At 43.6% G+C, this 23,591-nt stretch overlaps 1 protein-coding gene across 1 annotated transcript in view; it reads left to right on the top strand.

Annotated features, from left to right (window-relative positions):
- The first annotated feature begins 2,551 nt into the window (after positions 1-2,551).
- Positions 2,552-23,591, top strand: part of LOC136625894 (microsomal triglyceride transfer protein-like) — a 77,658-nt gene continuing 56,618 nt past the window's right edge. Inside the window, exons 1-5 of the mRNA XM_066600468.1 lie at positions 2,552-2,812; positions 5,927-6,114; positions 10,622-10,741; positions 15,127-15,234; positions 19,047-19,163. Coding sequence (XP_066456565.1) covers positions 2,761-2,812; positions 5,927-6,114; positions 10,622-10,741; positions 15,127-15,234; positions 19,047-19,163 — 585 coding nt within the window. The 5' untranslated portion in view covers positions 2,552-2,760. The remainder of the gene's footprint in view (positions 2,813-5,926; positions 6,115-10,621; positions 10,742-15,126; positions 15,235-19,046; positions 19,164-23,591) is intronic.

Raw genomic sequence — 23,591 nt, 5'->3', positions numbered from 1 at the left:
TGACTTCTATACTTACCGGCTGAAGATGGCCGCCGGGATCCTCTTCCTCCGTGGACCGCAGCTCTTCTGTGCGGTCCATTGCCGATTCCAGCCTCCTGATTGGCTGGAATCGGCACGTGACGGGGCGGAGCTACACGGAGCTACACGGAGCCCCATTGAAGAAAGCAGAAGACCCGGACTGCGCAAGCGCGGCTAATTTGGCCATCGGAGGGCGAAAATTAGTCGGCTCCATGGGAACGAGGACGCCAGCAACGGAGCAGGTAAGTAAAAAACTTTTTATAACTTCTGTATGGCTCATAATTAATGCACAATGTACATTACAAAGTGCATTAATATGGCCATACAGAAGTGTATAGACCCACTTGCTGCCGCGGGACAACCCCTTTAATTGTACAGCCAAGAAAACGTAGGAACCGCCCTATCTTACCTGCACATAGTATAATCTATGTGTGGGAAATATCAAGCAGGACCTATCTTCCTACAGTTTTTTTCAAACTTCTGTGCTCTGGTGCGGTGTTTGAACAGCCAAAGAAAAACCTCGCTCAGGGGCAACTATGTTCCATACCGGCAAGGTCCGTAGGTGCATACAAGGACAGGACATGGCTGGAAAATATGCCAATGTGAATTGGCCCTAACAATGACTCTCCCTACATCTCTCCCTAACACCAACTCCAAACAACAGAGCTCACAGCCCCTAAACAGTACTAGCTTGTCCCTTTGAATGAAACTGTCTAAAACACTATTCTTAAGAACAGGAGAACATAAGAACCCAGACAAAGGCTGAAGAAGCAAATACTGGAATTACCAAACACAGACGGAAACAAAACAAGGAATACAGGATGTGATACAGGTGGGAATGGAGGTTCTAGTACCCTGTTGGGCTACCATTAGCTTGGGTACAAGATGTGATACAGGTGGACATGGAGGCATACGGGTTCTGTATGGCATCCTGCGGCATATTACTCCACATTTACTGTAACTGAACCTCTAGAACATGCAAACTCGTAGGCTACCTAAGTTGGCTTCCCAAATGGTCTCATACATGTTCTATTGGCGATAAATCTGGTGACCAGGCAGCCATGAAAGTGTGACAATGTTGTGGGGGCATTCCTGAACATATTGCTGAGCTGTCATTGTCCCTTGTACCACTACTAGGGGTGACTGACTGTTGTATGAGATGACCCCCAAGACCATCACACCAGCAGTGGGGGCAGTGTACAACTCCACAACAAAGACAGGATCGATGTGCTCACCCCTAGGTCTCCAGACACAAACATAGTTGTTGTCGTTGCCCAAACTAAACCTGGTTCCATCACTGAAGAAAACGAATTTACACTGTGCAGCAGTCCAGTTTAGTTGTTCACAACACCACTGCAAGCAGAGGCTGTGGCAGGTGGGTGTCAAAAGCCATACATGTATTGGGCACCATAAGACCAAATGTCTTCAGCCAAGCGCCTGGAAATGGTTGCAACAGACACAAGAGCCTGTAACGATGGCCCCACCTGTCTTTGGATGGTGGACAACAAAACAGTTGGAGCTGCTTGTGCTTGTCGGACGCTCAAACTATCCTCTCTACTGGTGGTCTGCCGAGGGCATCCTGAGTCTAGTCTTCTTGTGTGCCCTCATGCATGCACTGGTCCCCACACCTCCTAACACTCTAGTCAGAACAGCTCTGTTGAGGGACAACTCGTTGATATGGCCATCCAGCTTTTCGCATTCCAATAATGCGCCCCCTCTTAGACTCTGGTAATGGGATGAAATCTCTTATCTGCATTGTATAGACGTTTAGTGGTCAACAAGCTCTACACAAGCGGAAGAAGAGGTCACTACACACAAGGAGCCTCTGAGAGCCTTTTATAGGCCAAGGGGGGGAACCACGTTTAGGATCTCAAGTGGCAAGACCGTTCATCTAATCACCATAACTCTAATTATTTGTACATCTGCCTAAGATGGAAATGTATGCCGAGTTTTGCAGCAAAATGACAACTTCTTCTGAGGGTCGGATTTTTTTTTTTTTTAACAAAGAATCTATATTAAATTGGTTGCAAAACTTTTTATCATAAGGATTAAACTTTATTTACAGAAAGGTTTTACTGAAAACCTCTTTAACTACTAGTATATTAATAAATAGCCCTTTCTGTATGGATTGTGAAATAATAATCTTCTTCATAGATTGTAAGTAAGGTCTTTAGGCCTTCTGTTTGAATTGTTGGTGTGTTACTCTGATTTTACTACTCCTTGTGTCCTCTGACATGTGAAGTACTGTGGAATGTGTTGACACTACGTAAAGATTTGTATCACTTCTAAAACACTGACTTTAGGGTTTGAATAATATGCTTAGAAGAACAGCATCAATATCATATGTACTCACCAAGAAAGTACATTATACAAACAAGGAGAACTGCAAACACAATGCTGTGGATCTAACATCAACACTTCACATAACTGGAAAGCAACAGGGAGCTGGAATGGAAATGAAGGAATGAAGAAAAAGGAAGTTGTAGTTTTCTCTTCCTCCCCCAGCTGATGAATGAAGGAGGAGGGGGAGGTCACTCATCTGTATACACTAGTCACAAAGTTTTCTAAGCCTAAGTAGACCTGATCAATGATTAATAAGGGCTGAAAAGTGGAGAATGCTGTGTTTGTCCGGGTCTTGTCTCTGGGGCAGAGCTGAGCGGCTAGCACAACTAAAGGAGCTGCTGTGTGAACTGCAATCTGTATCTCTCTCATCATCCTTCGTGTGAGAGCCCATTGGACAGGATGGCTGGAACTTCTAAGAGCCTCCTCCTCATAGCCTGCTGCCTTACACTGGGTAAGTTGGGTAAATTGTTTCATATATTATGGATATATTCATGACTGGCAACAATGAATCACTTTTAAACGTTCCAAAGCTGTCACTCTCTATTATGGTATATACTCTATGTCAGTGCAGCCTACACGCTAGATTCAACAGGTTATTAGACAATGGTGAAGATCTGGTTGACGCTGTTCAGCTTCTTAGTTCAGCTTTTTGCTGCAGTTCATAGCTGCAGTTTTACACTTGCGATAAAACCACGCGATGCGAGAGAAAACGCAGTTATAAAATCCATGCTTTTCAATGGTTTCAATCCCATTTGCAATGTTTTCACTTATGCATAAAAAAATCACGACATGTTCTATCCTTCTGGGTCTTGCTTTTTTGTCTCCCATGTTTCTCTGTGGAACCTCCTTTTTATCACATCGCAAAGCACGAATTTGCCATTTTTTGTGTGATGCGATGCATTTTTAACATTACAGAATCCTATTGAATCTCGTTGCGTGAGAAAATTGCAAGCGGCAGCTATGTTTTTGCAAGAAAAAGCAGCACTGACGCGCAAAAATCGTGAGAAAAAAGGCGTAATTTTGCCATGAAGGAGCCCTAAAATGGCAACACAAAAAGAAAACTACGTGTTAGTAAGTTTAGTGTGTGATGAGCATTAGCACATTAGTGGTTTTTTTGTAAACAAGCAGTTATAGAAAATGTTGCTTCTATGTGAGAAAGATTGCAGTTCTTGTGGTTTTCAGTGCTGTAGTTTTTACCAAATACAAATCTAAGTGCGCCAATGTTGTGTTTATTGGCTGAAAGTAGGTGACCCACTGAGTCAGGGGATGTAAGTTTTATACTTACCTTCCCCGGTACTGGTGTATCTTGACGCCACAGGAAGCTAGGGGTTTGACAGGGGTTCCATGGAGGAACGGCTCTGTCACACCCCTAGCTGCTGATTGGGTCAAGACCTGAAGATCCTAGAAGGTGCAAAAAACGTTTTCTGCTAAAGCGCCATGGCAAGTCACTGAGGAGCGCCCCCTGTGCTGCACCGCTGTAAGGTGCCTGCCCCCCTGGCCCGCCGCTGTCGGCTCCCTGCTGTTATGCAGCTGTGGAAGGACGCCCTGGCTCATACAGTGTACCCCCACCACATTGTGCTCCGTGCAGCCGAGCGCGTTCTACAAAACTCATATGGCGGGGGGGGGGGGGGGGGGGGAGGCTGCCGCCGCTTCTGGCAAGGCCGCTTTCCCTCGCTCAGCACTCCTTAGGCCGACCCCGCTCTGTGCTTTAACACAGAGGGGGGTGGCGCAGGCGGGGAAGGCCCTTTCCGATGTGGCAATGTATGTCTGGAGCGGGAGACCTGCATGGCAACTAACTGATGTGAGTGCCCTTTCCGGTGGCCCAATGCGTGCCTCTGCCGCCTTTCAGTCAGTGTCCGACGTCGCTTGGGCCCTAGCGCTGCAGCGCCGGCAGGGAAGCCGCTTCACGCCGCTCTGGTGTCCCTGCTGACGCCCCCTGTGCGGTGAATAGGCCGCCGCCCAGGAAGGAGTTTCAAGGTGCTGTGGTGCAGGGGCCATGGTATGTTTTTGCTAGAATGCCTTCTGTCTGGCCTGTACGGAAAGACCTTGCAGCTAGGGCTGCCTGCCTACAACGAGGGACGCGGTCTGCTTTCCCAATTAATCCTTAGTGGGCTGCCAGGACCTGCATCCCATCCATCTCTGCAGCCAATCATGTACAGGGGCTGTCACCCCCCTGTCAAACTTGACTCCACCAGTACTTCCTGGTGGCGTCAAGATACACCAGTACCACCTAATTGACAAAACCACTGACAGGTGGAGTAAAATTGATTAGCTTATAACAATAGAAGCAATCAAGTGGTAGAATATATTAGGCAGCACATGAATAGTTAGTTCTTGCAGTTGATGCATTAGAAGTGGACGTACCTGAGCCACTTTAACTAAGCCCAAATTGTGTTGACTACAGGACTGACTCAGAGCATCTCCAAAACAACTACTCTTGTGGGGTGTTCCTTGTATTCAGTGGTTAGTGTATACCAAAGGTTGTCCACATAACAACAAATGGTGAACCAGTGACTGTCTCATGGGCGCCCAAAGCTCATTCATGCATGTGGGGAGTGAAGGCTAACCTGTCTGGGTTGATTCTACAGGAGTCCTACTAAAGTGAAAAGTACTGAAAATTTTGATCATGACACACAATGCATCACATGTTGAGGTCCAGTATATGGGGCAGTGTAGCTGCAGACTATTCAAGTGCTTCCCTACTGTAAGCCCAAAGTGCCTACAAGGGGCATGTGAGCATCAGAACTGGACCATGGGGTAAGAGCACTGCAGATTGTGTTGTTTGCTCCATTAAAAAAAATGTAATCATGTGAAGGAGCTCTAAGTAACCTTTGATTTGATGACTGGAAAGCACCTTCTGTCAATGCTTTTACATCAGATGATATTTCAAATCTAACTACATCTGTTACGGAGGCCATTAATCTCTCAATCAGTATTAGGTTTGTGACTCATGAGAAACAATATAGACAATATGGACAAACTCTAAGCATCATAGGAATCTACACTCATGTGTCACTGGCCTTAGGGTAGACTCACATGTAAAAGGACAAATTTACCACAAAATCCATGTTTTACAGGATTTTAATGTGGAATTGCTGTGGATTTCATCCTTTGCAAATGCACAACATTTCTACATCAAAATCCTTATGTTAGACATGCAGATTTTGCGGCAAATTAGTCTCCATGGTGGAGTTTTATGCCATGAGTCTTCCCTAAAGCTGCCCTTGTACAGAAGTATAGGTCCTCCTAAGACCGCTAGATCAGTGCATCACGAAACATTGAAATCAGACAAGGAATGGGTTTTTTTTGGCTAAAATACATAATTTGTTCCATGCTAAAACCAAACTGCAAGGACGATATGGCACTTTTCTCCGTAGCCTGCAACTTTATGCTTACAGGAAGTGCAAAAATAAGATGTAGCATGATGATGGTAGTGCAACGTCCCTGTTAGCCTCCTTACTATGTCTAGTTTCAAGTTTTGTTTATACTATTGTGATAAAAGAGGTTCATAGCTGATAGACATAATGTTACATTGTTTATTTGTTTGCTTTATTTCTAAACATAGTTTTCTCAGAAGTTCCGTCTTTTCAACCAAATACCTCCTATCAATATCACTACACACTGGATCTATTCTTAGCACAGTTTGCCCAATCGGCAATGCCAACAACCAGGTTGCAGATTCATGCCACTATAGATGCCTTCCTTCTATGGAAAAACAAGACCCAATCAGAGGAGCAGCTTATAAAATTACAGGTATGCACTTTTTGTGGTTAGTAAATAGTTTTGCAACACACATAGCCTAAGCTACATTACACATGCACCTGCAATCATCACTTGCCTATTTTGGGTACTTAAAGGGATTTTTCCATTCTCAGGATGGGTCATCATCAATATTAAATTATTTAGTGTACGCGGCTTAGGACTACAGATGAGTAGCTGATTGAAGAGGTTGCAGTGCTCTGGTGAGTGCCACCATCTTTTCTCTGGCTTGCGATTGGTCACATTGCCTAAGAGCAGCTCAGTCCTATTCAAGTAAACGGGATAGAGCTGCTATACCAGGAACAGCCACTATGAAATGTACAGTGCTGTACCTGGTGCAGTAAAGTAGCTATAGCACTCACCCTAGTGCTGCAGCCACTTCAGACAGCTGATCATGGGGATCCTGAGCGGTGCACCTCCACTGATCTGATGTTAATAACCTCTCCTGAGAGAAACCCATTTACTGAAATACACTCACAGTATCTCATTTGCTTACTTAGACTAATTTGCAATGACACAGTAGTTCGCTGAGGAAAACCCAGTAGCTTTTCAGAGGGAAACCAACTTGTGATGTGAGAATATATTTGCCATAGGAAAATCTCTTGTAATATTGCAATAACTTACTGAACAGAAACCCCATGTGATGTCATAGCAGCTTAACTAAACTAAACCTACTTATGATGTCATCATTTCTTAAGTGAAGGAAACCCACTTGCTATGTCACGAAATATTATCAGAAGAAAAACCTTTTGTGATATAATAGCCTACATAACTAAGACCCCCTTCAAACAGGCATATTTGCACACTCGAAATGCAGATTGATTTCAATGAGTTTGTTCATATGCACCTATTTTACCTGTGCATTTTAGTCGCAATAAAAAATGTAGCATGCTCCATTTTGCTGCACATTTGCGCACCCAAAATCCATATAGAAGTTAATAGGGAAGCACAAATGTGCATGCAAGATGCTAGGAGATGCGTGAAGCCATGTAAGGCTGCTTGTCCACGGGTGTTATTGAATTGTGTTCCCCGCGGCCGAATAATCCGGCCGCGGGGAACGCAATGCACACTTTCCATAGCATTGCTTTGGAAAGCGCCGCCCCCCTGTCCACGAGTCGAGAATCATTGCGATCCTCCGCTCGCGGTTGGCAGCCGAATCTTTGCTCACGAGCGGGCAGGTACTCGCCAAGGGCAAGTTGCCCTTAGCGAGTATGCTCACTCATCTCCACTTATAAAGCGAATGTAACCAATGAACAAGGTATCTGCCCGGTTGCACTGTGACATCGTTCACGCGTTCACTTGTTCAAACGATAAATCGGCAGGTCTAAATGAACCTTAAGAACCACTTCTCGTGCCTTAATAGATTCTATACATTAAACCTGCTTATGATGTCATAATTGCTTCGCTGAACGAAACCCACTTGTGATGTCCGAATAGGTTTCCTAAGGAAAAAATCTCTTGTAATGTCCCTATAGCTTTTTGTGATGTCACAATTGCTTACCTGAGGAAAATCTACTTGTGATATCACAATTGCCTCCTTGTCTAATACCCATTTGTGATGTCTCAATGGTTTCCTGAGGAAAAGCCACTTGTGATCTTACAATGGCTATCCTAAGGGAAACTCCTGTAGCATGCCATAATGACTTAACTACAAATAAGGAAGATGGAACAATATCTCTGCAGCGCCACCTATTGGATGGCAGCATTCCTTCAAATCAATGTTCGACTCTTTAACAAGTCTGCAAATAATGATTGGGAATAGGAAACCAAGCCAGAAAACCATACACAGACAGCTGTTTTGGGGGGTTTTCCCCCTCATCAGTGTGCAGTAGGTTTCTGGCTTGGCTGGTGAGAAGCCTGTGATGTGGATCAAGAGGGGTGTCATCTCTCCTTAAGGAGAGCACCCAAAAAAAGGGGCACTGCAGAGGTATTGTTCCATCTTCCTTATTTGCATGGCCTCATAAGTCTCCTCACTCATTTTTCAGGTGTCTTCTAACACCCTTTCTGGGTGCTCTCCTTGGGGAGAGACGATACCATCCACCGACCCACTCACACCCTAGGTGTCTCCACACACTTTTTGGGTGCTCTCCTTAAGGAGAGACATCACCCCACTTGAGCAAAGATTTAATTATAACCCACTTCTAATTTCACAATATCTTATATGACTAAAACCCATCTCTATCACAAAAATGGCTTACCAAAAGGAAAAGTGATTGTGATGTCATAGCTTACTTGAGGTTTACCCACTTGTGATGTCATAATACCATAATGGAGGGAAATGTACTTGTGATGCCACAATAGCTTCCTTGACTAAACCTCACTTGTGATATTGCAAAGTTTTTTGATTAAAACTCGCATAAAATGTTATGATACCTTAATGGTGAAAAACCCGCTTGTGATGTCCCAATAGCTTACATAACCAATACCTACTTCTTATTTGACAATAACCTGCCTAAAGCCTCATGCCCACGGCCGTGACGGACTCTGCCAGCGCAATTCTGCAGTGAAATCCGTGCCGGCGCCCCCCTAAAGACCCCATACTCACCTCCAGATCCACTGTGCGAGTCCCGCATGATGCACCGATGCGCATGTGCAGTACAGTGCATGACGCGCCGGCAGTGTCACATGACGCGGCCTGCGGTGGGCGGGAAAGCATATTCCCACTATACCTCCGCTGTGCTACAGCAGAAGTATAGCGTGATGGATGGCTTCCATTGACTACAATGGAAGCCGACAGTGCGTATTCCAGCGGCAAATAGAAAATGCCACGGGTTATTTCACACTGCGGAATTCCATTAGATTCAATAGAACCTGTGAGGTCACAATAGTTTCCTAGAGGGAAACCCATTTGACATGTCACTATAGTGTACCTAACTTAAATCCACCTTTGGAGTCACATTACCTTACTTGATGGGTAATCCACTTGCAATGTCACAATAGTTTAATGGACTAAGGCCCACAAAAGCTTACATGATTAAAATCCACTTGTAATGTCCCACGTCTAGCTTTTTTACTGCAGGAAGCAGACAGCTCCATACATAGCACAGTGGTGTGGGTTGGTACTGCAGGCTGAGTCCTATTGAAGTGAGCATAACCACTGAACAATATACAGAGCTGTCTGCTTCCTGCAGCAAAAAGCTAGCAGTGGATCAACTCAGATAGATAATTTTTTAAAATTTTCTTTCCCCCTCTCTTATACTCCACTCCTGACAATGACTTCAAAAACCAATGTCACATGAGAAAGCACCACTAAATAGATGATGATCAGTAATTTATGGCTAGTCTCATGGCAATTTCTGTAAAATTACAATTTGTAAAGTAGTCTGAGCTAAAGTCTTTGAAGAGGTATTCCCATCTTGGCACTTCAGATGAAAAATCGACAGCCGGTTCAGCCGCTTTCCCAACCACCTCACCAGATGTTTTTGGAAACAGAGTAGGACAGAACGTTAAGTTGTTTCCGTAACACAGGAGTTACATAGACAGCATAGTGTACTGTCCTACTTGGTTTCCGTAACACCCACTTATTTCAATGGGAGCAACAGAAACTGCGTACAGCCACATATGGCGGCAAAATTGTACTGCGCATGACCACGTTCTCACACAATCAGTCATGATCAGTACACTTCTTTTTACATATCTCTCATGATGACGCAGATACCCGCATCCCATATGCAATGTAATTGCGTATGGGTTGCGTGTATATCTGAGACCATAGAGAACAATGGGTTCCATGTTGTGGATATCCGTGGTAAAACAGAACATGCTGCGTTCTATTTTCCGTGAGCAGATTACACAATTCCAATAGGTTGATGAGAGTGAAACTGTGTAATTCAATGTATTTGATTGAACCGCATATTACCGCCAATCAAACGCTTGTGGAATCCGCAATTCAAATCCGGTCGTGGGGAACCAGCCTAAGGCTGATGTGCTCAGATGTTTCCGAAACATCTGATGATGGTTGGGAAACCGGCTGCCGCTTTCTCATCTCAGTCAGGAAGTGCTAAGATGGGAGTACCCCTTTAGGAAATCTATGAGAAAAATTGGCTTCTACCTCATTGAGGTTTTTTGTCTTTCAACATTGGGGAAGGGGGGTAATAGGCTGCACTAGATGGACATTTGTCTTTTTTCGGCCTTGCATACTATGTTAGAATATTCCTATCATTAGTTGTGCATTAAGTTAATGTTTCTAGAGTGCAGAACACTGGGTGCGATATGCAAAATCTGCACTGATTTAGAATTTTCCCATTGTTGTTAGCCATTTAGTCGTTCACGACCCTCGGTGACCCTTAATTCGAGCTCCCTCCATGTTTTTCGGTTTGCACTGCCTCTTTCAGTTGTGTGATATCCATGCCAGTATCAGCCCTGACAGTATCAAGTATTTAGTATTTATTGTATACATTTCTCTTCATTATGTCTGAATTAACGAGCTTCAGTGTTTACAACAAACTCTTGTATTTGTGCCTACAAACACATTGACATAATATTGGTTCCCCTTTTTAAGGTTAAAGATTTTGCTGTGTATAACGGGTCAACGCCTGGATCCAAAGAATCCATGGCCATCAATGGCGAGAAGAGAGGCTGCTTGGAGGCCCCTATTATTTTCCATTGGAGATCTGGAAAGGTTTGTTAACGTACAGATGTGGAAAGTTGTAAGCTGGGCTATGTTAACCATTGTTTTTAGGTGTTCTGCTGTCAGGGAAATTAGTAAATATTCTTCAAAGAAGTAAAGAAAAAAAATGTAGATGTGATATCTGTATCTTAGGCATCTTTCAAACAGGCGGTGTTCTGTGCGATATTGCTGCATTTTTTTTGCAGCGCTATTGTGATTGTGTGACGCTACAAAGTCTTGCGCCTTTTAGTGCTCTTTAGCCAGGAGGCTTGAAATATAAGCCCTACTCCGATAATAAGTCCTGGCTGCATAAAAAAAACCCCAAACAATATGTCACCTAACAGGCGTTGTCCGCTCCGCCACACTTCTTCTCCAACATTTCTGCTGTACTTGTTTGTAGTCTTCAGCCGCTGCTTCCAGGTCAGGAGGTTCAAAAATCCTGCCCCCAGGAAGCGCTGGTTCTGATTGGTTCTCAAGCGCCATCACATTGAATGGCTGTGATTGGTTCATCAAGCGCTTCAGTGATTGACTAAGCCGCGGCGCTTGAGAACCAGCAGAGCCAGCGCTTCCTGCAGGTGGGATTTATGAACCCCATCACCAGGAAGCGACGGCTGAAAACTACAAACAAGTGCGGCAGAGCTTCGGGAGAAGAGGTGTGACGGAGCGGACAGCGCCTGTTAGGTGACGTATTGTTTTTGTTTGTTATTTTAGTGCAGCTAGGGGTTATTTTATGGACAAACAGTAGGACTTCCTACTGTAAAAGTTGCATTTTTCACGCAATGTAGCAGCCTTCAAAACATCGCTAATGTGAAGTAACCCATTGGAAAGCATTTTTGTCACCCGTGTGAAATCGGTCTTTTAGTCAAGACTCCTGGCTGTGGCACAATGTCCAGTTCAATGTTTGCGAAGCACAGCGCCATTCATTTTGCAGTTGATGTGTCTGGACTTGCAAGCCCTGTCTCACTCACTTACATGGACTGAGTCGCAATGAGCTGCAATACCAGATACAGCCACTACGAAAACTATGGCAGTGTTCCCGGTAAACAATAATGAGGACACTGTCCTTGCTGGATCACCAAGGCTCTTTCAGTCGGCTGCTCAACAGGAGTGCCAGTGGGGGATCAGTACTGATCTGATATTGATGGCCTATCCTAAAGAAAGTTAATCAATATTGTAGTACCATAAAACCACCTTTAACCCCTTAAAGGCATGGCCTATTTTGGCCGTGAGGACACAATGATTTTTTGGGGATTTTAATCTCCACTTTTCAAAAGCCATAACTTTTTTAGATTTCCATCGACATGTCCGACTGGGGGCTTGCTTTTTGTGTGGCAAACTATAGTTTTTATTGGTGCTATTTTTAGGTATATATAATGTATTGTAAAACTTTAGATCAGGCAGAGAAAACACATCAATTCTGCCATTGTTTTTTTTTTTTTACACAGTGGTAATTGTACAGCAAAAATGACACAATACATTTTTTCTGTGGGTCAGTACGATTACGATGATACCAAAATTAATATTTTTTTAGGTTTATTTTCTCACTTTTGCCCTATAAATGCGCTTTTTTTTAGAGTTTTTTTTTATCTTTCATTACCTCGTTGCATTCAAAGTTCCATAACTTTTTTATTTTTCTATGGACGAGTCGGGAAGGAATTATTTTCCCCCCAGGATGAGGCACATTTTTTATATAAGGGAAGTGTGCAAAAAAAGGGGTTTTTTTTGTATTTTTTTTTTTTATTCTATTTTTTTTAACATTTTTATATCCCTTTAGGGGATTTGAACCATAGTAGCTCTGATAGCTCTGATAATGCATTGCAGGATTTCTGTACTGCATAGTGTTATTGCCTACAAGAGCAATCATAGGCAAGCCGAGCTCCATCTGTACAGTATATACACTGGGCGTATGAGCTGTGCTGGCCACAAGATGGCAGCACCACAATACAATGAACAGTCACCACTTCTCTCTACTGAATGTCTCTGGACAGATGGGAGATTCAGTTTTCTTGCACAAGAAGTTTCAATCTTGGCAATAAAATAAATGTAGATGAGCTATTTATTATTGCAAATGGTTTCTTTTTAGTTGGTTTATTTCAGACAAACAGCACAACACGTCCGAAGGTTTTGAGGTTTTCAGCATCATATGAGCCATTTACAAAAACATTTTATGCTCCATACGGTAATACGCTGCATAAAAATCGGAGTATCTCAGTGATTCCTTGCGTATCCCTGAATATTGTGGCGTTTCTGCCTACACATGAACGGCGTATTTTACACACGCTGTCCTGATCTGGCTTCCCGGTTTCATCTTTTTTTTTAACTTTCTTCTCATGTTTCCTAACAAGATGTGTAAAAAATGCTGTACGTACACAATGTGATTGCGTATATACTGAGCTCTGAACACAATTATAGAAAACAATAGTGCTGTACGCGCGTTATACGCAGTAAGGGCAGATTTAGACGTTTGCGTTTTTCTCCTCTCAGGTCTCATGTCCACGGGCAGATATTTGCTCTGGAATTCGGAGCAGGCGTTCTGCTCCGGATTCCGCAACATTAACCCTCTATAGCATGCTATGCTATAGAAAAATGATTTCTCATGTACACAAGCGGAAACCAATTGCGGTTTTCGCTCATAGATGAAAAAAATCGCAGCATGCTCCATTTTACTGAGGTTCCCACACGGACGGCTTCCATTGACATCCATGGAAGCCGTCCTATCCCCGGCCTGTCCGCAGTTGATACTGCAGACAGGTCGCGGATTCCTCAAGCAGAGCAGAAGAGTTAAAAAAAGAAAGAAGAAAGAAGACACGGAGAGGTAAGCAGGATTACCGTGCTGCGGACAGGAGGCCTAACACAGACATGATAATCACGCCCGTATAGCGGGACACAACTAAACCACGATTTCAGTGGTTTCGTTTTCACCACCTCTTTTATAGGACCTGCCCTACGTGCGCGAAGGATCGGCTGCATCTGCTTCCCGCGGTAGTTTTCAAATTCCTGTGCACTGGCGCGGAGTGTGAACTGCAGGCAAAGAGGGATTCCCCTTGTTCAGGCGCAACTACGCTCCGTGCTGCCACCGAGCATAGTTCGCCTACAGCAGTGGGAATAAGCTCTAAAATAGAGCATTCTGCGTTCCTTTTCACGCACATAGCATATGCAATAAATATGCACAAGTGTGAATGGAACAATGAAAGTCAATGCACTTTTATTGAAGCCATTCACTGCATATTATGCACGCGTAGATTGTGCAAGTAATACGCAATTCAAATACATTTATTGTGAGCCCAGCCTAAACCTACTGCTGAACAGCTTGCATATAGCGTCCTCTAGTGGTCTGTACTGTTCAGTTTAAACAGAACCACGATACAGCACACTTCACCCTTTAGTGACTGGCCTATTTTGTGCCTTAAGGATCAAGCAAATTTCGCTGTCGTATTGCAAGAGCCATAACTCGATGACAGTCATCTAAGACCTTGTTTTTATTGGGACATATTATATATTTTAATGTACCCACTGAGGGCTACAAAAGCGCGCAATGCGGTAGCACTACAAATCGCATGTATGTAAAGCCCATGCTTTCCTATGGGTTCCTTTACATAAGCAATGTTTTGTAGCCCATGTCGGAGGGGGAGAGAGATAGAGAGAAAAAAAAATGTAATAAAAATGCTCGTCACCTGCCGGGACCATTGAAAAATGGAGTCTTCCATTGACTTCTATAGGGTTTGTTACTCAAACAAAGCTCCCGAACATTACAAAAAGCTTGGGTCGAATAACGAGCACCCGAGCATTTTGGTGCTCGCTCATCTCTAGTCATCACTGACCGCCATACAATGTTATATTGGCTGTCACTAAGGGGTTAAACAATGCCATAATAGTACACCTTAATAATACTGTAATCAATGCTATTTTAAATTAAACCCTTTACTAAAGGCTCATTCACATGGGCGTACGCAATTTCGGTCCATAAAGTACGCAACATTTTTACTGCATGTTTATATGTGTATTTGGAGCATATGCATTTTATTTGTGCGCATTTACTTATTGACATGCGCAAAAAATGCAAGATGGCACAGTTGATGTTACTATTTTTTTAACCACTGTCTCCTGCTAACACACGTAAAAACACAGTGAATATGCATGAACCTGTGTATTTGCTGTGTTTTAATGTCATTCCATTACAGGCAATTTTGGTCCATGACACGAACCAGAATAGGACATGCTGCTATTTTTTTATGTAGAAAACCCAATGCAAATGAATGGGGTTTGTACTGTCTGTATTACATGCATAAAATATATGCGCATAATACGGACCAAAAATACGCCCGTATGACTGAGCCCTGAGATGAATTATTGTCGGCACTGCTGTAACACTCGTTTACTGTCTGCTTACCTTGCAGGTTGTGGGCTTGTACGGCACGTGTGAGAAGGACCGTCAGCTTCTCGATATAACAAGGGGGCTTGTCAGTCTGTTTCAATTTCAACCACTTTCTGGCTCTCACATAGAGGTAAGTGACTCTGAAAAGCCCTTAAGCCAATAATAAAGGATGAATTCTTAGGCTGCCTTCACACAGTCAAGAAAATTGCACAGGATGTGTGCATTCCAAGAAGCACAAATATGAATTTTGAATGGGGTCATATACATGAGCAATTTTTTTAAAATTTCCTCACGCATCACATTGCGGCAGGTTCTATCTTTGGGTGTTCCCCAAGAACACATCGCCTATTGTTTTCATTGGGGCTAGCAAAAGCATTGAATGGCATGCAACGCGAGGTTTCCTATTGAAAACAATGGGAAATACTTGCCGATCCTTTCTAATATGTAGACGTGAAAAATACTTAAAATATTCATTCATGTTCCAATACATCAAACCGGTCAGATTTACGGTCAAACTCATACTTGAGTTTATTTATCTTTAGGCCTTTCCGATTCAATGTCCGACGTCTACCGACATTAGGACTTAGCTTTTACAGCTCCAATGTCGGAAGACACGCAACAAAGTTTTCTAACTGTATTTGGTCGATCACCCCGCTGTCTGAGCCTGCATGATGTGTTACCTCCTGCAGTACTGGCTATAGCCAGCAGATAGCATCTGCTTAACTCAGGTGGCAGTGCAGAGCCAGTTAAAAAAGATTAAAATCGACAAATCGCCGAGCCCAGATGGAATACACGCAAGGGTTCTAAGGGAACTAAGGGACGTGATAGACAGACCGCAATTTCTTTTATTTAGGGACTATATTGAGACCGGGGTTGTACCACTGGATTGGTGTATCGCCAATGTGCTTACAATATACAAGAAGGGAGCCTGGTAACTACTGGCCGGTAAGTCTCACTTCAATAATTGGAAAAATATTCGAGGGGTTTCTGAGAGATGCCATCCTGGAGTACCTCAAGGAAAACAACAGTATATCTCCTCACCAGCACGGGTTCATGAAGGGTCGATCATGTCAGACCAATTTGATCAGCTTCTACAATGAAGTAAGTGCTAGGTTGGACTTGGGAGAGTCCATTGCTCTCGTATATATGGACTTCTCTAAAGCATTTGACACTGTGCCACATAATAGGTTGATATATAAAATGACTTTTCTGGGTGAAAACGTGTGTATCTGGGTAAAGAACTGGCTCAGACATTGGAAGCAGAGGGTGGTAAAAAATGGTTCGTACTCTGATTGGGCCACCGTCGCTGGTGGGGTGCCACAGGGTTCAGTACTAGGCCCCATTCTGTTCAATATATTTATCAATGACCTGATAGAGGGACTGCACAGTAAAATATCAATATTTGCAGATGATACAAAATTATATAAGACAATTAATACAACGGAGGACAATGTGCGGCTATAAAAGGACCTAGATAAGTTGGGGGCTTGGGTAGGAAAATGGCAAATAAAGTTCAATGTTGATAGATGTAAGGTTATGCACATGGGCAAGAGAAACTGATGACACCAATATACACTTAATGGGGTATTGCAAGTGATATGGAAAAAGACCTGGTGGTACCAGTTGACTGTAGATTTAACTGGAGCAACCAATGCCAGTCAGCTGCTGCAAAGGCAAATAAAGTCATGGGGTGCATTAATAGAGGTATAGGGGCGAGGGATGAGAACATTATTCTTCCACTATATAAGGCACGTGTAAGGGCTCAGTCACACAGGCATATACGGAAATGTGCACGCTTTAGCACAACATAGTTGCACTACAAAGTTGATTTGTGTGTGCCTGCGCATTGTACTGTACTTTTTGCACACACAAGGCCTGTCCATGTACGCACACAACACCCCCTTCCCAGATTTAGCATTTATTTAGAAAAACAGGTTTCCACAGGTATTTCCGTATGTTAAAAAGACGCATGTATAAGGCAACCACGCAATGCATTCTATTTCAATGGCTTCATTCAGACAAATGTATTTTTTCCGCACAAAATATTCATGCGAGAAAATATAGGACCTACTTGATCATTCTTCATGTGAAAATTTAGGCCTTGCCCTATCTTTCGCCATGTTATGCAGGAAGCTCCCATAGACTTCTATGGCAGCTGAAAAAAGGGAGGGGAGGGAGTTACCCTGCGTTCAACACTGGGAAAAGAAGACAGTTGGCCCTAATTAGGCATTTTATTGCCATTCCAAGGGTTTATTCCGATCGTTGCTTGCTATTACTTCTGCATGTTTTTTACATACACGCTGCAGCGCCACGTGTGAATGGCTTTAAAACACCAATTAAAATTGGGAGTTGAGCTTGTTAAAAATTCATTCATGCGAATATACATTCCATACGGGCGAACGCATATATGTATATGCTCATGTAAAGGAGCCCTTTAGAGGCTGTTTAGCCTAATGAAGTCCCGGTGTGTGCTTTTCCCAGTGCTTCTGCACACAAAATAGAGCATGTTCTCACGTGCACAAAAAAAGGAAATGTTAATAATAGAGATGAGCGAGCGTACTCGGAAAAGCACTACTCGCTCGAGTAATTTGCTTTATCCGAGTATCGCTGTGCTCGGGTCTGAAGATTCGGGTGCCGGCACGGAGCGGGGAGCTGCAGGGGAGAGCGGGGAGGAACGGAGGTAAGATCTTTCTCTCCCTCTCTCCCGCCCGCTCTCCCCTGCTCCCCGCTGCGACTCACCTGTCAGCCGCAGCGGCACCCGAATCTTCAGGGACGAGCACAGCGATACTCGGATAAAGCACATTACTCGAGCGAGTAGTGCTTTTCCGAGTACGCTCGCTCATCTCTAGTTAATAACCCTTTGAAATCAATGAGATTCATTTCACTGCGTATTGCGCACACAAATGCTGCATGCGCTAAGGAGCCCTCAAGCAAATTTGTAAGGGGGGCTTCACAGACTGCATCTGCGCACGTTTTTGCGCACACTATAGAACCCATTGTTTTCAATGGGTTCACTCACACAATTGTTGTATGCATTTGCACACCCGAGGTGCTATAGGAATATGAACTGCGCAATTTCACGGGGAAATCGTTAATACCGTGGAGTAGTTAGGCTGCATAGCCTTTTCAGACCCGGCACGGGTGTATCCCACGCCAATCTGAATGTTCTCTGGCAGTGCAGAAAGTACAGTGAAATGCGCTAAAACGCTTGCTATGGCATATGCCCTTGTGAAGCTTCTTGTGTTTATAGCAAATGTTCATCCCAGGCTTAGACTATATTCACATGTGCCATTGTTGTCCGTTTTTTTTTAAACCAGGGGTGTAGCTATAGGGGATGCAGATCTAGCAGTCGCTACTGGGCCCTAGAGCCTTAGGAGGTCCAAAGGCCCCTTTACTGTATAAGAAAGAACCAGTGTTGTAAATGGTACATGGATGTTGGAGGACATGTTACAGATTTTGCATTGGGACCCCTTATATTTAGTCTCGGCCTAATCTATTAAAAACCTAGCTGGCTGCTGGTGTTGCATCAGTGGGCTTCTTAAGAGACCCAACGATGCAAAGGAATGTTGTGGAGGGCCCCCATGCTGAACTTCTGCATCGGGTACCCTGAGCCTATAGCTACGCCTCTGTTTATAACAAAGCAAAAACTACAACAAACGTGGCATCAGCCAATCCTCAGGGGCGTAAATATAATAGGTGCAGAAGATTCAGCCTGGAGTCTTAGGGGCCCATAAGGTCTCTGTTCTCCATATGAGGAGACAACTAGAATTGAGCTACAGATTGTGCACTGAGGCCCAGGGCTACTAGTTACACCTTCGCTTATCTTCCTCTCCTCCCATTTGGGCATGGGAGGTCTAACCGTTGAGGCCTCTACTACAATGTCTTCTAATAATGCTATAAGTGAGATATGCAAAGTTAATGTAATATTTCTGTATGTTTTAGGAAGATGTTTCAGGGAGATGTCAGGTAACGTATAACGTGTCCCAGGATTCTATCAACAAGACAAAAGATTTTGGCAGCTGCAAAAATTCCCCGTTTGGCTATAAATCAGATTTTAAGGTAAGGCCATATTGATATTCTACAAGCTTGTTAAGGGTTCCTTCACACAGAGCCTGTATGGCAGCGCACAAAGGTTATATGGCTTCTTAGTACATAGCGCCAAGGCCTCCATGCACCGCTCTATGCATGTAACCATTTACTCCTAGGGTCTTCTATACAAAAGGGGTCCAAAGAAACATGCAACAGTTTACTGTACACAGATGTGGTAAAAGCCCCAATGCACCTCTGTGGAAGCCATACTATCACGCCATACACAACAACTGTGTGCAGGAGCCCTTAGGTTATGTTCACACGTGCCGTTTTCATTTTAGATTTTTGCCTTTTTTCTGCTTATGTTCTTGTGATTTTTACACAAAATATAAGAAAAGCATCAAAAAAGCCACAGTGAATGGGATACATTGATATATGCTTAAGGGAAACCACTGATCAGCAAGTTACTCCCTATCCAGTGGATATGATATGGAGAGGACAGAACTTGATATTTTAGTACAACCCCTTTAAATTAAATAATATCACTGTCAGGGACTTAGGACTACATGTGCTCCAGTCGGCAGCTTTCACTGCTGAGCCATCCAGCCCTTTAGACAGTTTCCCTGCATGACCTTAGCTTTGTTCCCAGATCCTGCTATCCAGTCCCTGTTCTAGCTCTGTCCGGTTCCTGATTACGCTCACTATAAAAACCTGGCCCTGCCACTTTCTCAGTGCATGATTATTGTGCTCCACAGCCTCAGTCAAGTTCCTTTCCTGCCTGCTCTTCTACAAACAACTGAGACATCCCATTATCGACTTCTGGCTTCCTCCTGACAACGCTACCCAGCTACTCCCTATTACTGTGACCTGAGACCTACCATTGTCGACTTCTGTCTCTTCCCTGACTACTCTCTAGATCTGCAGCTATCACAACTGCAGCTCCAACCCAGTGCCTGAAACGCTTAGAATCACAATCATATATATCACAATATAAATGTCTAGACCTTAGTAAACACTCTGAGGACACCTTAAAAGGAACCTGTTGGCCGAAACACACTGTCCAAACTGCAGGCATGATGCTATAGATCCGGAGGAGCTGAGCAGACAGATATATACTGTAGTTTTATGGGGAAAGATTCAATAGAATATATTCATTTATATCTCTGCTCCTTTTGAGCTGAACAGTCCAGTGGGCGGAGCTATCAGTGATTGACAGCTGTCTGTGTATGACTGCACATACAGGAAAGGCTAGCAATCACTGATAGGACCGCCCATTTGGTCTCTAAGCTCAGAATGAGCAGGAACTAAAATTATTTATACCAAATCTTTCCCCACTATTTAATCATCTGCTCGGCTCCTCCTTCTCTATAACATCTTGCCTGCAGTTTGGCAGCATGCACGAGCTGACAGATTCCTCAGAGTGTTTACCAAGGTCTAGAAATTTATATTGTGATATATATGATTGTGATATTATTTCATTTAAAGGGCTTGGACTAAAATATCAAGTTCTGGCCTCTCCATAGGATATCTACGGGATAGGGGATAACCTGCTGATCAGTGTAGGAGTTCCCTATCTGGAAAATGGGACTCCTATGACCAGTTCTCCTGTCACTGCGGGAGTCACTTGTCCCCCCACGGTGATGTGCATGCACGGTCAGCACTCCATTCATTATTCAATGGGAGTGACTGCTTGGGTACTCAGCAGTCCCATTGAATGTGAATGAAGCGTTGGTGTGCTTGTGCAACCAGCACTGCATTCAGTCTCCTCTTCACTGTGGAGGGTACAGTAACCTCAGAGTGAGGAAGACAAGGGACATGGGGCCTCTGTTCTTGAGATCAGCAGTGGACTCAGCTGTGAGACCCCCACTGATCAGCAAAGCCATGTAAATATCCTGTGAATCCTGTGAATCTGTGAATATACTGTGTACAGGGCAAAACTTGCTATTCTGGTAGAACCCCTTTAAGGACGTTTTTAGAAAGTTTAGAAAAGTTCAGAACTTAACATATCTCTTTCTTTGTATACTAAGGATGATAGTTGGTGGTCTCTTTCCAGTATTCATATCAATAAGTCACCTTTGGAACTGTCTGTGGTCGAGCCTGAAGGGTCAGGGCAAGATGACAAGTGAAGTCCACTACTTGCGTCAGCAGTTTCATAATTCCGGCATTCTAGGACGTTGTCCAATATGTTTCTCTGGCTCCAGTGCCGATTTCTTTTTTTCCATTTTCTGAGGACATTCCCTGTTCATTGACTTTATAAAAACTGGTCAGAATCCAAGTGATCTGCAGCTATCAGCCACATTGTCTTATTTAAAGGGAACCTGTCACCCCCCTGCAGCACCATAAACTTGGTTATACATAGATGCGATGGGATGCATTTTTAAGCAAAAACATATTGTGCTCACGTCCAGAATTGCAAGTTTGAGGGCCCCTTCATATGAACGTGTTTGCACGCACAAAATTTGTGCACACAAAACGCAGAGAATATAACCCTTTGATTCCAATAGGTTCATCTTTATCAATTTTTTTCGCACGTATAAATGCAAAAGTAGCATGCTCGATTTTCGTACATGCGTATTTGCGCATGCACAAAACATTTTTTCATATGTGTGAGGCCAGCTTTACACCAATGTATTTTGTGCATGCAATATGTAGAGAATAGAACCCATTTATTTCGATAGGTTAGTTCACATGTGTAAATTTTGGCGCACACATTTCAGCTGCACAAAAAAAATAGAACATGCTTCCCTTTTTTTCGTGTACATGCACGAAAACACAGAGTGGGAGTGCAGTGATTGAAAACCCCAAAAACCAGACTTAATATGCGGGTGACATATGCCCATGTGGGCGAGCCATGTTTTCCTACGGAGCCTCCTTTTATTGCATCGCAAAGCACAAACTTGTGATTTTCATGCGATGCATTTTTAGCATTAGAAATTCATATTGTCTTTTCACAAGAAAGTCATAGCAAAAACGTGACAGAAAATTGCAAGCGGTGGCGATGTTTTTGCTAGAAAAAAACATCACTGACACTCAAAAATTACGTAAAAAGAGATGTGATTTTCTCACGGCAAAATCACGATCGCCAGACAAGCGTAAGTGCAGGAATGCTCACGATAGCGTGACTTTTTGCACTGTGAAGGTCACGCTATTGCACACTTAGCTACGCCTTTTACTGTGCTTTCTGTGCAGCCTAACTAGTTCCCGATGTTATCAATTTCCCTGCGGTTTCCGTGCAGTTCATTGCGCAATTACACAGGGATCCGGTGCGCATTTGCACACACACATGACTCCTATGGTGCCTTTGATGCGCAATTGTACTTGTAAATAGAGTATGTCGGGGAGATTTTTTACGCACAAAAGTGAAAGTTAGAATGAACCCATTAAAAACAATGGGTTGTATTCTCTGTGCAATGTGCGGGCAAAGGCGCTGGTGCGAGCAAGCCCCTATGTGACAGAAGACAATGCAGGTTAGAAGCCGAACCTTCAGCCTCTTCACAGGACATTTTCGCATGCGTCCGGCGGCGCTACCTTCTATCTGATCAAACCAACTGTAAAAAAGGATGCAACTGGATTAAACACAATGGTGGCTCCCTATTTTCTGTCCTATTGAAGAATACGAATCCCAGTAATTTTGGTATCATTTTTGGGTACATATAATGTGTTGTAAAACTTTTAGTAGAGAGAGAAAACACATCAATTCTGACGTTTCTTTCTTTTTTTTTACAGCGTAAGGACTTATTCAGACAGGCGTATATCGGTCGGGTTTTCACGATATACACTGTCCCTCTCTGCAGGGCAAGGAGGCGGGCCTGGCCAGGAGCAGTGCCCTGAGCTCCCGCCCCCTCTCCGCCCCTCATCACTGTTTGCAATTGGGAGGGGGCGGGATGGAACTTAGCTCTGCCCATGTCCCACCCCTCCCATTGCAAGCAGTGATGAAGGGCGGAGAGGGGGTGGGAGCTTAGGGCACTGCTCCTGGCCAGGCCCGCCTCCTCCCCCTGCAGAGAGGGATAGTGTATATCGTCCGGGTGTGAAAACCCGACCGATATACGCCTGTCTGAATAAGCTCTAAGTCATACAGCATAAATGATATAATACATTTTTCTGGGGTCGGTACATTTACGATGATACCAAAATTATATATTTTTTTAGATTTTTCAACTTATGTGCAATAAAAAGCCTATTGTCGTGGAAATTACTAGGTTTTTTAAATCACTGCATTGAAAGTGTCATAAATGTTATTTTTCCATGGACGGAACTCGGAGAGGACTGGTTTTATGTGTTTCGAGCTGTAGTCTCTATTGGTATCATTTTTGGGTGCATATAGTTTTTCTACTCACTTTTATTGCATGTCTTTGGTGGCAAAATGAAAAAAAATAAGCATTTTGCCTTCATTTAGTAGTTTTTTTTAAACGTTTTTTTCTTTTTGCTGTGCAGGATAATTTGTTAGGGATAAGATGC

This window comes from Eleutherodactylus coqui, chromosome 4, assembly GCF_035609145.1.
Source record: "Eleutherodactylus coqui strain aEleCoq1 chromosome 4, aEleCoq1.hap1, whole genome shotgun sequence".
Classification (NCBI taxonomy): domain Eukaryota; kingdom Metazoa; phylum Chordata; class Amphibia; order Anura; family Eleutherodactylidae; genus Eleutherodactylus; species Eleutherodactylus coqui.
The sequence above is the reverse complement of the archived record's forward strand: the minus strand, read 5'-3'. Positions and strand labels throughout refer to the sequence as shown.